Source organism: Pituophis catenifer, unplaced genomic scaffold (assembly GCF_029215685.1).
Source record: "Pituophis catenifer annectens isolate HBS135680 unplaced genomic scaffold, rPitCat1.0.hap2 SCAF_2, whole genome shotgun sequence".
NCBI classification, from domain to species: Eukaryota; Metazoa; Chordata; class Lepidosauria; order Squamata; family Colubridae; genus Pituophis; species Pituophis catenifer.
The window spans coordinates 151,069,643-151,083,529 of NW_027256882.1; the positions used below are offsets into that span (position 1 = coordinate 151,069,643).

A 13,887-nucleotide genomic window follows, 5' to 3' on the forward strand; every position below is an offset into this window, starting at 1 on the left:
GGTCATCACATGAAGTATCGTGACTTCCCCCCCCCCTTTGCTAAACCGGACATGGGCGTGGCTAGCACGTGACGCATCCAGCCCCTAGGCTGCGAGTTTGACAGCCCTGTTCTAAAACCTGCTGCACCGATCCTTGCTCAGATCAGATGCCACATCTCAGCAATGCGGACATATAAAGAGCCTCAAATCAACCTCATATTGTTTCTGAAAACACTTTAAATTTTGAGGGTCTTTCTGACTTTGAGATGGAGCATTTATAAACAGATGATGCTGAGTTTGACAAAATTTGTCCATTTTTTTGTGGGTAAGATGTTCTACACATTTTGGCAGCCCAGGTGAAAAGCAAATGCCATCTCTTTCCCCAGTTGCTGGTGCCCTCAAAAACCGGTGGATGGGGCAATTTACAAAGCAGGACTAGTTTTATTTAGTTTCCTGACAGTCATTGTCTTTTGAGTGACCTTAATTTTATTGTCTTAATTACTGTTTTGCTGTATTTTTAAATCATTTTTAAAAAATTTCCGGTAAGATATCATAAATATTTTAAAAAGATTTCTGAGTCATTTAATTGGTTTATTAGATGTAGCTCCTTCTTCCTCAAAGCAGCATATACTAGGCTTCCACTTCTTATTTTCCCCAATAAGACCCTGTGAAATAGGCTGGGCTCAGAGGGAGAGTGTCTGGCCCCATTGGGTGAGGATCAGAGGTGGGTTTCAGCAGGTTCTGACCAGTTCTGGAGAACCGGTAGTGGAAATTTTGAGTAGTTCGGAAAACCGGTAGTAAAAATTCTGACTGGCCCCGTCCCCATCTATTCTTTGCCTCCCAAGTCCCAGCTGATCGGGAGGAAATGGGGATTTTGCAGTAACCTTCCCCTGGATTGGGGAGGGAATGGAGATTTTACAGTATCCTTCCCCTGCCATGCCCACCAAGCCACGCCCACCAAGCCATGCCATGCCCACCAAGCCACACCCACAGAACCAGTAGTAAAAAAATTTGAAACCCACCATTGTTAAGGATGGACTTGGACTGGTATTTCCTAATTCAACTCAATAACTAATTATGATACCAGCTGGCTCTCATAAGGATTTCATTTCATGTTTTCAAATTTAGGGAGAACTATGCATGATTAACTTGGTTTGGATGCAGGATGGGGACAGTTTTTTGGGCTGGGAAGCCATAATCAGTCAATCAAATAAATAAATAAAGATTAGCTAATCCTGCATTTTTAATTGAACCGATTTCCAGTATTCACACCTCCTGACTAAGGGACAGATTGGAACAAGCCAACAAATTGCCTGACAAGCTGCAACTGAATCCCCAAAAGCTTATCAGAAGGAATGTTTGTTTATTTGTTGAAATTTGGAGAAAAAGAGGGTTACCTGGATTGTGATAAGCAATATGTCTAACGCTGTTGGCTCCTCAGGTGTCGAAAGAGATTTCCTCTGGCTTTGTAGTTTAGAGATCTGCATCCATTTGCCATTAAAAAAGGAATAGAGGCTCTCCACTTCTCTGATTGTCACTATGATAACATTGCCATGGCGGTCTTTGATTGGTTCATAATAGACTTGGCCCAGATTATGTGTGCCTAACAGGTTCTGTGGTTGAAGAGGGAACAGTGGAAGACCACAAAGCACACAGTTATTGACTCATTTTCACAGGTCATAATGCACATTTTTTGAATAGCAGAATAGCTTTCAAAAGCTGTTCACAGAAATGAAAACAGTGTAGCAATAGAACTAGCAATAGCACTTAGACTTATATACTGCTTTACAGTGTTTTACAGCCCTCTCTAAGCGGTTTACAGAGTCAGATATTGCCCCCAACAATCTGGGTCCTAATTGTACCGACCTTGGAAGGATGGAAGGCTGAGTCAACCTTGAGCCTGGTGAGATTTGAACTGTCAAATTGCAGGCAGCAGGTAGTCAGCAGGAGTAGCCTGCAGTACTGCACTCTAACCACTGCGGCACTGCGGCTCATAACCAGCTAAGCCCTTCAAATGATCATTAGTTTAATGTTGAGCCTTTCTTGTTTCAACAGGGTGGTAAATCACAAATCAGAGTCACAATTATAACAACAAGGGAGACCCAACAGTTCTGTTCATTTCAAATTGATATCTATACTGTCTTTATATCAACAGAATTAAGCATTTATTAACAAAATAGAATACGTTAGATGGAGCACTGAGATGCACTTGTAAAATAATAATTTTACTGTACTACCTTGAACTGAATCTATCCACTGCTCCATTTAGCTCAGCATTACCTGCTCTGATAAGTAGCAGCAGTGCCTGGGGCAGATGCCTAATGTTTCTCCTATCTGAGATGTTTTTAACTGGAGCCTGGGACCTTCTGTGAGACAGTATGGGTTTCTACCACTGAGTTGGGCTCTTTTCTATGGCATTAAATAGAAAACGATGGAAAAATTCTGTATAGCTCTACTGCTGCTAAACAATTGACAAAAGGAAGGAATTTCACAAAATGGTCTGCATAAGACTATAAAATCTTATAATGACAACGTTCCCAGGGAGTTTTAATGGAATTGGACCACATCCATAGGTTTCAATCTCTTCTAACAGATGGAAACTTGAGCATTTTCTTCACAGCAAAGAGAATCAATCCAACATGGTGATTATTTGAAATTCGAAATGCCTTCTGTGCTCCTTAGTAGGATGTAGCAACATTTCTGTTAGGACAGCTGGGTAGAATATGGATGTATGGTTTATACCCCCATTCTGGTGACCTCCAGATGTGATGGAAATTCCTAGAATATCCATGCTGGGCACATATTATGAAAGTTCTTGTCCTAGCACACCTGGAGGACTTTAGACTTGGGAAGAGTCTTCCAGTTCTATAAACTTGGTTCATCTGTTTGCCTCTGAATTACCGTAGTCCCCATAGATACATTGACAATGCTGGACTTGCGATCACAATCACTGATGGAGATGTTTATCTGCAGATCTTTCTCACTCTCTCTTTTTAAATACAATCTTCATTTTAAAGGACATAAGCATTATGGTTGACTTTGAAAGCTACAAAGCTGAGAGTTGATTGATGCCAAGTGTAATATGAACTACAAACGTATACAAGAGAGAGAGATATCTGTATTTCAGAAAACAACTAGACTATGTATAATTTCTAGGTCAAAATGCATTCCGGCAGAGCTCAGCAGCATTACAACAGAATGATGAAAACTTAATAAAAGGCAATGAGACAGAATCACCTTGGAAGGAAAATTGATGCAGTTTCTGACTGTTCTATGTTTGCTTTTTTTGACATAAACATTGGATACAGATTTATTTATTTTTTTGCAGCAACAATGACCATATTTAAGATTCTCTCAGCATCTTTATACAATATGACCATTGCATCTCATGGAGGTTTGTGCAGGACAATTTCATGACAGAACATTCAGGCCAACTCTAGAAAGAACATGATTGCTCCCAGCACTGGGATCAAGACTTTCTAGATGATTAGATCTAGTTTAGTTTTTTTCCTACTCTTTGGTAACTCACCTAAGGCTGAGGACCAGTGTTTGTCTCCTGAAGAGATGCCCAGATGTCTCAAAGAAAAATCCCTAGCATTTTAAATATGCCCGTGACTCTGGAAGCTTTCAAAAGGTCTACAGTATGCAAGTAATGGGGGGGGGGGCAGGAGGAGTGATTTAAAAGGCAAAACTGAATTGACAATGTGGCACATTGTTCATTATGAAAGCAGAGGGGCTGTACATTAACCTTAATGACATTCTCATTTGATAGATAAAGCCACCCTGAGCTGACTCTATCTGCACTTAGCAGACACTATTTACCTCTGAGCAGCATTATTAAGATTGTTTATAACCAAAGCACTCAGAACAGCCAGGCACACTGGCTGCCATTTAGAAGTGGCTTTAAGTAGCTATTTTAGCTTTAGGCATCCCCGTCCAAGGCACACAGTAGGCGTTCTGTATCCTTATGGGCCCTCTGCTCTTTTGCTGCCTGTATACGGATTTGCTTAGAGTCAGATAGACTTAATTTTATTTTTATTTATTTATTTTAATCATTCGGAGATTGCAAGAACTTGATTAGCACGCTCTCTCTCTCTCTCTCAGGAGGGCAGGAATGCAAAGAACACAAGGCTTGTAAGTCAGACCTGTTACTGCGACTAGACATGTTCATCTATGTTACCAAGAAGCACATGAAATTTAGAATCAGGTTTCTAGGGAGTTTATTTTTCACACACAGAAAATGGAGAGCATATTTAGCTTTTGAATCTGCCAGGCAGGTTAGGAGGCACATATAGGTATGAATCTGCAAACGCACCTTAGCGTTAAGGATTAAGCACTAGGAGAAAAATAGAATCATTACTAAAATGATATACACGTAGTTCTCATATACACAGTTACGACCACAAATTTCCATTGCTGAGCAAGACTTAAGGGAGTTTTGCCCCATTTTAAGACCTTTCTTGCCTCAGTAATTAAGTAAATCGCTGCAGTTGTTAAGCTAGTAATATTTGTTAAGTGAATCTGGCTTCCCCCATTGACTTTGCTTGCCAGAAGGTCACAAAAGGTGATTGCATGACCTCGGGACACTGCAGCCATCATAAATACATGCCAGTTGCCAAGCGTCCGAATTTTGATCACATGACCATGGGGATGGTGCAAACAGCTGCATGAAAAATGACCATAAGTCACTTTTTTCAGTGCTGTTGTAACTTTGAACGGTCACTAAACGAGTGATTGTAAGTCGAGGACTACCTGTGCTACTACATTATTTTGCTTCTGGACAACATGATCAAAATAATCAAACCCAGTGTGTACTTCCTGCCATTGACTGCTCCACATCTTTGTCAGCTACTAGAGGAGGCAAGAAAAATGAACAGATCCACGCAGGAATAAGTAATCAAAGTATCACCAGTGTAGCTCCTCTGTGGTTGGAGTAGACAGATCAGGAAGTGATGAGCAAAACTAATGAGGAAATGTTGCCAGCTGCGTATTAATAAAGCATGCTCGCTGTTTATACCAATGAGCTGATCTGGAAGTGGGTTTGTTTGTGTTATAGGAAAAAAGAAATGGCATTTTTTGGCTTACTGTTGCTCATTTCAGGTTTAATTAATTTCATAATACAGCCCTTCTTTTATTTGGTCAGCCAGTTATGAACCCTTGCCTGATCTGTCTCAGACTGAGATTAGGAGTGCAACTACTCTGTTTCCTGTGAATTACTTGTAAATGCCCACTATCAAATAGAAGAAGCATTTTTACTCCCACTCACCTATCCTCAAAATACTTAGGATGTACCAGAGTAAGGTTTTCTGAATTTGGTGAAATACAGCTTCTCCCAATGGTCGCCCTCAAGTAAGCTGAAATTCAATCTGCAATTTCTAAATTTCCTTTTAGCTGATGAGTAACTTCACATGTTGCAATTTCCAAAAAAATAAATAAATATGGAGAACCACAAGTTGGAGAAGGCTGTTGTAGTTATTAATGGTGGATTTCCACAAAGATCCTTAAGGCTCAACACGCTGAGTTTTGTCAAAGTAGGTAGAGAAGATATTTCGGCATATCGGGATAGAGAAGATATTTTGCGTGACATTCCATCAGAAGTGGCCCTTCAAGGGGAAAAAAAAATGAGCAGATGCCCCAAGGGATCGTTATCTTGTCACCTAATTAATTATCTAGGATGCTTTTTTTGTTTGATGCTGGCCTGGATTTGCTGCTTTGAATGCTGCCAACATAATAATCAAGCGTCTCCACCAGCTATGTGACTGAGCAGGCTATTTGCTTTTTCAGATTATCCTCCAGGGCAGGCGACTATTTATTTACCGTGTCACATTTAATTCTGCTCTCTCTGACTTCTTCCTATTTTGCAAGTTTATTGATGGCCTGTTAGCTCTGACTGGGCTCTCAGACCGTGCTGCTGCTTTCCAGAGTATAATTCTTCCCTTGAGGCCATGCCAGAAGGAAGTGCTAAAGCAGGGGACAGCTGGCAGCTGATTCCCTTGGAGACCCTACCCTTGCCCGAGATATGCCGCGGGAAGCAGGCGCTGCCACTCACCTGTAACTGGGCTGCTGCAGACAGCATTTTCTGCCTGGCTTGGAGCGCCGTGGAGGAGGACATGGAGACAGACATGTTCTGCCTCAGCCATCTGATCTCATCCCACATACAAGACAGCTGCAAAATACAGAGCGGAATTGGCAGGGAGGTAGGAGGTTTGCGGGGGGGGGGGGGGAGAGAAAAAAGGCAAGAAGGATGAATGAATGAACAAACAAACGTTATCTTCCCCAAAAAGTAGCTGCTGTTCATGCCATGATTCTGTGGGTGGCAGTGTGTTGACAAGAAGTTATTAAATGAGCAGAATTGCATTGCATCTAATCGGCATACACACCATTTATCTCTCTTAATACCCTTGGGTGCCGTACTATGAAAATGATCAGTCTGGGCTCAAAGGCAATATGGGGAGAGAGGAGGATGTACGTTTGCATCAGCCCCCCTCTGACTTGTATTAAACATCCTGAGCATTCTTAAGGATCTTCCCTTCCAATTTGACTTCAGTTAATTCCAGTGCCAATACTTATCGGCATTAGTAGTTTAAGAAATCCAAGATCCATTTTGTATCCTTACAAATTAATGGGAAGAAAGGGGCTTCCCTGGATTTATTTAAATCCTGGATCAATTAAAACAGGTTTGTGGGGGCAAGAAATAAACACGATTGAGTATGATTTGGAATGGGTTTGAGCCAATGATTCCTGAGGAATTAGCTAGGATCCTCTCTGCTAGAAACACAACAACCTGTTTATTGGATCTGGGTAATAAAAGTGGCCAAGGACGCATTCTGCAGTTGGATCCATCCATGCTATGGTGTTGATCTCTTTGACAGAAGGGGTGGTCCTTCTCCTACCCCTCCTCCACAAGCTGTTCTTTAATCCAACAGCTTTTTATAATTATTGTCCAGTCTCTCTATTTCCCCCATACCCAGGATTTGGGAATATTCCATCTCTGACCATCGATGGGATTGCACTTCCTTCAAGAGTAGGACACAATTTGGGGGTCTTCCTGAACTCACTGCTACTGTTCAGTGAGTAGGGGCTAGCTGTGGGCAGGAAGGCCTTTCAACAGCTTTATCTGATATGTCAGTTGCACCTTTTCCTAGGCCAGAAAGCTCTTCAGAGAGTCATTCATGCCCTGGTCACTTCCTCATGGCCTGACAACTGCAGCAGACTGTTCATGGGGCTGCCCTTGAACACTACTCAGACTCTGAACTTCAACTCATCCACAATGTTTTGTGAGCTGCATTAGTTTCTCCTTTTCTTCCAAGGGGAACTGGTTGTTACCTATAAAATGCTCATGGCCTGGGACCTGGTTCCTGAGCAGTGGTGGGTTTCAAAATTTTTTACTACCGGTTCTGTGGGTGTGGCTTGGTAGGCGTGGCATGGCTTGGTGGGCATGGCTTGGTGGGCGTGGCAGGGGAAGGATACTGTAAAATCTCCATTCCCACCCCATTCCAAGGGAAGGTTACTGCAAAATCCCCATTTCCTCCCGATCAGCTGGGACTTGGGAGGCAGAGAATAGATGGGGGTGGGGCCAGTCAGAATTTTTACTACCGATTCTCCGAACTACTCAAAATGTCCACTACCGGTTCTCCAGAACTGGTCAGAACCTGCTGAAACCCACCTCTGTTCCTGAGGGACATGTATCTCACATAGTCGCTTCCTAGCCAATTCAATCTTGAAGGGTTGGTATGCTCTGGATTCCTTCAACTAAACAATGCCATCTGTCTCCTGAAGCCTACCTTCTCTGCAGCATCACCTGACCTCTTGAATGAGGTCCTCCCAAAATCTGAGTGGCCCTCACCCTGCCAGTGTTTCTAAGAGACTGGAAGTCTCAGCTTTTTGCCCAAGCCTTTGGCAAAGGTGAATGAATTCCCCCTTGGATTGTGTGGGTTTCTTTCTTTTTTGTTCCTGTCTGGTTCTTGTCATCTTTATTGTTTTGTCTCTTATTGTATTTTTTAAAAAATGTTCTTACTTGTGAACTGTCTGTAGTCATTGGGAGCCAGGCAGCATACAAATTTTAATACTAATACTAATTTCTATAAATATTTATAGAAAAATAGTGTTGATACAAACAAGAGTCCATTACCGATACATTATGAAACCCAAGTGGAAATATCTTAGCTAGATACATATGCTATAACACCAACGGAGGATGCGTTTGCTTCCAACCTGCTTTTATTTTACCCTTCAATTGGAAACAAGTTTTGCAGCATGCACCCTTTCCTGTTAGACAGATGTAACAGTTACCCTAACTATCCTCTGCAGTTTAAAGTCTCCCTCTGGTACTCAGCACAGAAACCCCAAATTCTCCTCTTTTACACGGTAGCTTCCCGCCCCCCCCTTCCACTCCCTTAGGACTAAATGAGATGCAACATCACTACTATATTCACCAGTTTAAAGACAGAATTCCTTCGATTGCATGGAAAGAAAAGGGGAATTTAAGACTATGCTGCGGTGAGCACATGCTCGCAATCTACTACCTGAAATGTGTTTTTTTGGGTTTTTTTACAAATAGGCTGCAATGTGAAATAAATCTTCGGTGAGAGGAAAGTGCCTGGAATGCAGGACTGCAAAGAGTTATGTTCTGGTTAGGGGGCAAGATTCAATCCTTCCACTTTGTCTGCATGTTTTCTTTGCTCTATAAAGTGGATGTTATTGCATAGCACTAGCACTAGCACTTAGACTTATATACCACTTCACAATGCTTTATAGCCCCTGTCTAAGCAGTTTACAGAGTCAGCATATGGCCCCCAACAATCTGGGTCCTCATTTTACTAACCTCAGAAGGATGGAAGGCTGAGTCAACCTTATGCATGCTTTCTATACAATTGTAACACATTCAGATTTTATGAATGTGATGAATGTGTTCTGTAGCCATATACCATATAAGCCTTCTGATCCTTCATCACTCTTTGGCCTCTAGATTTACAAAGTACTCGGTTTAGTTGGCTACCCAACTTCATCTTAAAATGCAACCATGGAAAATTGACTTTGGCCATCCAGATCTAACTGATTGTTTAATGTGTGGTCCTTCTACATGACTATTGGTCATGATTGTTGGGGCTGATTGGATCTGGAGTCCAGCCCCTGGAGGGGTCACAGATTCTGCCCTACATCCAGCAGGGCTCACAATAGTGTGTCCTCACACAACCCAGGCATGCATGTGGCTAAGAAGGGCTGTGTGTGTATAAAGAAAAACAGAGGGCGGGGATCAGCTCCGAAATACTCTCCTACCCGGAGGAGTTCAACCAAGGGAGAAAACGACTTACCTTTGTGAACCAGAGAAAATCTTGCATAATAGAACTGGCGTGAGAATCATCAATTTCCACTATTGGTATGTGATCTTCATTGGTTACTAACATGTTGTCTTTGTAATAAAATATCACAGCTAAATAAAGCCCTCTGCATTAAAATAAATGAGAAGAATGAAAAAGGAGAACAATTAGGTGTCTATTCCAAACAAGATAGTGATTTGCATTCTGCAAAGCAAGAAGTCTTTAAGATCCTCTAAACTGGTCTAGCACTTACTTACTTACTTACTTATTTATTCAAGCGTGTATTAGATAATATATATAAGTATAAACATGATTTGAATACCTGAAATGAATACAAATAAAGGGAACATTAGGACAGGGATGGTAGGCACGCTGGTGCGCTTATGAACACCCCTTACAGACCTCTTGGGAATGGGGTGAGGTCAACAGTAGACAGTCTTAGGTTAAAATTTTGGGGGTTTGGGGAAGAAACCACAGAGTCAGGTAGTGCATTCCAGGCATTGACCACTCTGTTACTGAAGTCATATTTTTTGCAATTGAGTTTGGAGCGGTTCACTTTAAGTTTTTATCTATTGTGTGCTCAGCTATTGTTGTGGTTGAAGCTGAAGTGGTCATTGACAGGTAGGACATTGTAGCAGATGATTTTATGAGCTATGCTTAGGTCGTAGTTCTAAATTGTCTAAGCCCAGAATTTCAACTCTGGTGGCATAAGGTATTCTGTTGTGAGCAGAGGAGTGGAGGAGTCTTCCCATGAAATATCTCTGGATACGCTCAATTGTATTAATGTCCGATATGCAGTGTGGGTTCCAGACAGATGAGCTGTATTCGAGAATTGGTCTGGCAAATGTTTTGTATGCTCTGGTTAGTAGTGTAATATTACTGGAGAAGAAGCTACGCAAGATTAGGTTTACAACTCTTAATGCCTTGTTGCAATGTTGAAACAATAGAATTCAACTCATTGCTGCCAAGAAGGAGAATTTCCCAGAAATGTGATAATGTTAAACACTAGCAAATCTGCAGAATAACTCCACAAATGCATGGGCTACGCTATTCACCCTGTCATTTTCACCTGAATTATGTTTGGACAAGTAGTAGCAACATATTTGGGTTTGGAAATGACAAATCAACATGGTGCATCAGATTCTGAGAGCTAACTAGCCTTGTTTGAACTTGAAAAGGTAAAGTCTAGGTAGTATTTGGATGGGAGACTTTTAAGAATCCCAAATCTGTAGACCATTGTTTCTCAACTGTAGCAACTTGAAGAGGTATGGACTTCAATTCCTGAGCTGGCTGAGGAATTCTGAGTGTTGAAGTCCACGCCTCTTCAAGTTGCCAAGTTTAAGAAAGACGGTTGTAGGCTAATTTGGAAAGCTGAAAAAAACAACAGCAAACCACTGGTTTTGTTGCCAAGAAAACTATAGTATATAGATGTACTTGTAAAGTTACCAGAAGTTAAGTTCAACTTGGAGAGTTTACTTTTTATTAGTCCCATGTGAAAAAAACAACAACTTATCTTCTTATGGTAATCATTTTCTTAAGTAAAATATTCCCTTAAACTTAAAATTATTGTTATTGTTTTAAAATATTTTAAATTAAATATGAGTCAATTATTGCATTAATTATCATTGCTTGCATTAATATGAATACCTATCTCTTTCTAATTTTAACTTTATTTTTATCACAACGGCAACAGCAAATATTTTTCCAGTTGCTTTCTAGCACCCATAATTTTGTTTTTTCAGAAAATCTCGTATGTTGCTCCAGATTGTCTTAGAAAACCTGACTGCTGTCAAAAATGCAGAACTCAGAAGGATGTCAAAACAAGTTGTTAACGGGAAAAGAATACAGTGACTATAGGAACTGGCAACTTAAAATCAAGTCCAGCGCTCTCAGGAAAAAAATAATTACAGGGTTGCAGATAATTGGGAAATAATGGAAAAATAGAACTGATAAAAGCCATTTGTTGCATCTTTTGCTTTGAAATAAATGAAAGTTGAGCTAAACAGACCTGCTGGGTTCAATTTTCTTTTATTATAACTCTCTCTTTTGAATTCTTATTTTTTTAAACTCCTGCTTCCAGGTGGCACTTTCCATAAATTTATTTATCTAATGGAAATGGAGGCTGCCTGGGGTCTAATATAGAAACTTCTGCATTACAAAAGATTCTAGAATATACAGTAGTTTGGAGTCTCAATTCATCCTAGGTGCTGTCCAGTCTATAAGGCCCTATTGTTGAACTATTTTGATTCAGTGTGTCCAATACCACACTTAAGACGTCTTATCAAGTGGTGAAATCCAAATTTTTTTTACTACCGCTTCTGTGGGTGTGGCTTGGTGGGAGTGGCGTGGCTTGGTGGAGGTGGCTTGGTGGGGGTGGCAGGGGAAGGATACTGCAAAATTTCCATTCCCACGCCACTCCTGGGGGAAGGATACTGCAAAATCTCCATTCCCACCCCACTCTGGGGCCAGCCAGAGGTGGTATTTGCCAGTTCTCTGAACTACTCAAAATTTCCGCTACTGGTTCTCCAGAACCTGTCAGAACGTACTGGATTTCACCCATGGTCTTATGGTGTTTTTGAAGAATACTTGTCTCACATTTCTGATTTTTCCATTGTGGAATTTAATATTTAAGATTCCTATTCCACCACAATACTCCATTAGCTAGATCCGCAGAAAATCTCTCCAGTTCCCTGGATATTTGAACACATTCAGACCACTATTGGTACTCCCTACTGTATTTCTCTTAAGATGGAATCCTGCTCCTTCAATCAAGAATAGAATAGAATAGAATAGAATAGAATAGAATAGAATAGAATAGAATAGAATAGAATAGAATAATAGAATAGAATAGAATAGAATAGAATAGAATAGAATAGAATAGAATAGAATAGAATAGAATAACAGAGTTGGAAGGGACCTTGGAGGTTTTCTAGTCCAACCCCCTGCTTAGGCAGGAAACCCTATACCACTTCAGACAAATGGTTATCCAATCTCTTCTTAAAAACTTCCGGTGTTGAAGCATTCACAACTTCTGGAGGCAGCTTGTTCCACTGATGTTCTACTGAGAGTCAGATATATTATGAAAACTCCCTAATTCATACAAGTGATCCATTTAACAAACTTTGCTTTCACGCTGTGAACTTGTTTACCGGACAGAGAATTAACTCTCCTCACTTCTGAGACTAGGACAACATTCTAGAGAAAAATCAGCTTCACTAGAAACTCCTTTCTCTGCCTCTTCTGTAGTTTTCAATCCATCCCATGTCCACACAGGAGGGCGGGAAAAGGGGCAGAAAGTAGATGGCTCCAACTTTTCCACTCTCCTGACATACAATTCATCCCTTGTTAGAGGGTAAAGGGTTAAGTCAGCCTTGCCTAATCCGGGGCTCTCCAAATACTAGAACAATTCCTATAAGCCTCCCAGCCAGCATGGGAGCTGACACCCAACCTCTCTGGAAGACATCAGTTGCGGAAGATTACTGTAATTGTCTACCATCTAAATAACTACTGGCCAAATGGAATAAAATAGGGACAAATTGGCTTCACAGTGAGAAATTAGATAGCAGAGATGGCCTGCATTTTCCTTTCTTTCTTTCTAGATTGTACATGCAGTACAATCCTATACAGATGGTATTCAAAGGTACTTAGTCCTGGTAAGCATGCCTTTGATTGGCCTTAGCGGGTGGCTGGCTTTGTCGGAGCTCAGCAGCTCAGCAGGGCGGGCCTAGTTAGTACTTGGATGGGAGATTATCAGGGCAGTTGCTTGGACTGGGAAGTTTAAAAAGCACCCTGGAAGGAGGCCGTGGCAGACCACTCTAATACAGTTACCGAGAAAACAGCATGGATGTGTCCTTGTAGCCACCAAGTGTTAAGCTGAACCCAAGGTTATCTTTACCTTTTCATGCGTGTGGTTTTAGCCTGACTCAAAAGCTCCCTGAATTTATCAAGGAGACAAATTATTACCTGTGAAATTAGAGGGTCTTATGTTGCTCGTCAGGATAAAGAAGCTGTTGAAACAAAGGATTGGGCAAGTGAACTGGATCACCAGAAAGCATGAATGCCTTTGAAGATTGCTCTGAAGATTGGCTGCTGTTTAGAAGGGGCTGTTTGGCTGCTAAATTTAATCCTTTTTGTCACACCCAGACAATCCAATCTTTTCCTTTCCTTTCCTTTCCTTTCCTTTCCTTTCCTTTCCTTTCCTTTCCTTTCCTTTCCTTTCCTTTCCTTTCCTTCTTTCCTTTCCTTTCCTTTCCTTTCCTTTCCTTTCCTTTCCTTTCCTTTCTTTTCCTTTCCTTTCTCCTCTCCTTCCCCTCTCCTCTCCCTTCCTTTCTCCCTTCCCTTTTCCTTCTTCCTTTCCATCCCTACCCTATCCTACCCTGTTCCTCTTATCTCCTCTGCATCCAGTTCACTCTTTCATTTCTTTCCCTTTACAGGGACTTATTAAGGCTGTGCAGAAATCTAGATCCAAGAGCAAAAAAAATGTGTGGATGTACATATATCACTTTTGGGGAACATTGTAAAGCATCATCAACTTCTCCTGGCCCGGCCATATTTTGGAATCTGTTTTTGGCAGATATACATATCCAAC

At 41.2% G+C, this 13,887-nt stretch overlaps 1 protein-coding gene across 1 annotated transcript in view; it reads right to left on the reverse strand.

The window, feature by feature from the left end:
* ANKFN1 (ankyrin repeat and fibronectin type III domain containing 1) overlaps positions 1 to 13,887 on the reverse strand; it is a 129,550-nt gene that overhangs the window by 30,329 nt on the left and 85,334 nt on the right. The window contains exons 9-11 of the mRNA XM_070934819.1: positions 9,294 to 9,426; positions 6,029 to 6,145; positions 1,377 to 1,592 (exon numbers count right to left, since the gene is read on the reverse strand). Of these exons, the coding sequence (XP_070790920.1) occupies positions 1,377 to 1,592; positions 6,029 to 6,145; positions 9,294 to 9,426 (466 nt within the window). The remainder of the gene's footprint in view (positions 1 to 1,376; positions 1,593 to 6,028; positions 6,146 to 9,293; positions 9,427 to 13,887) is intronic.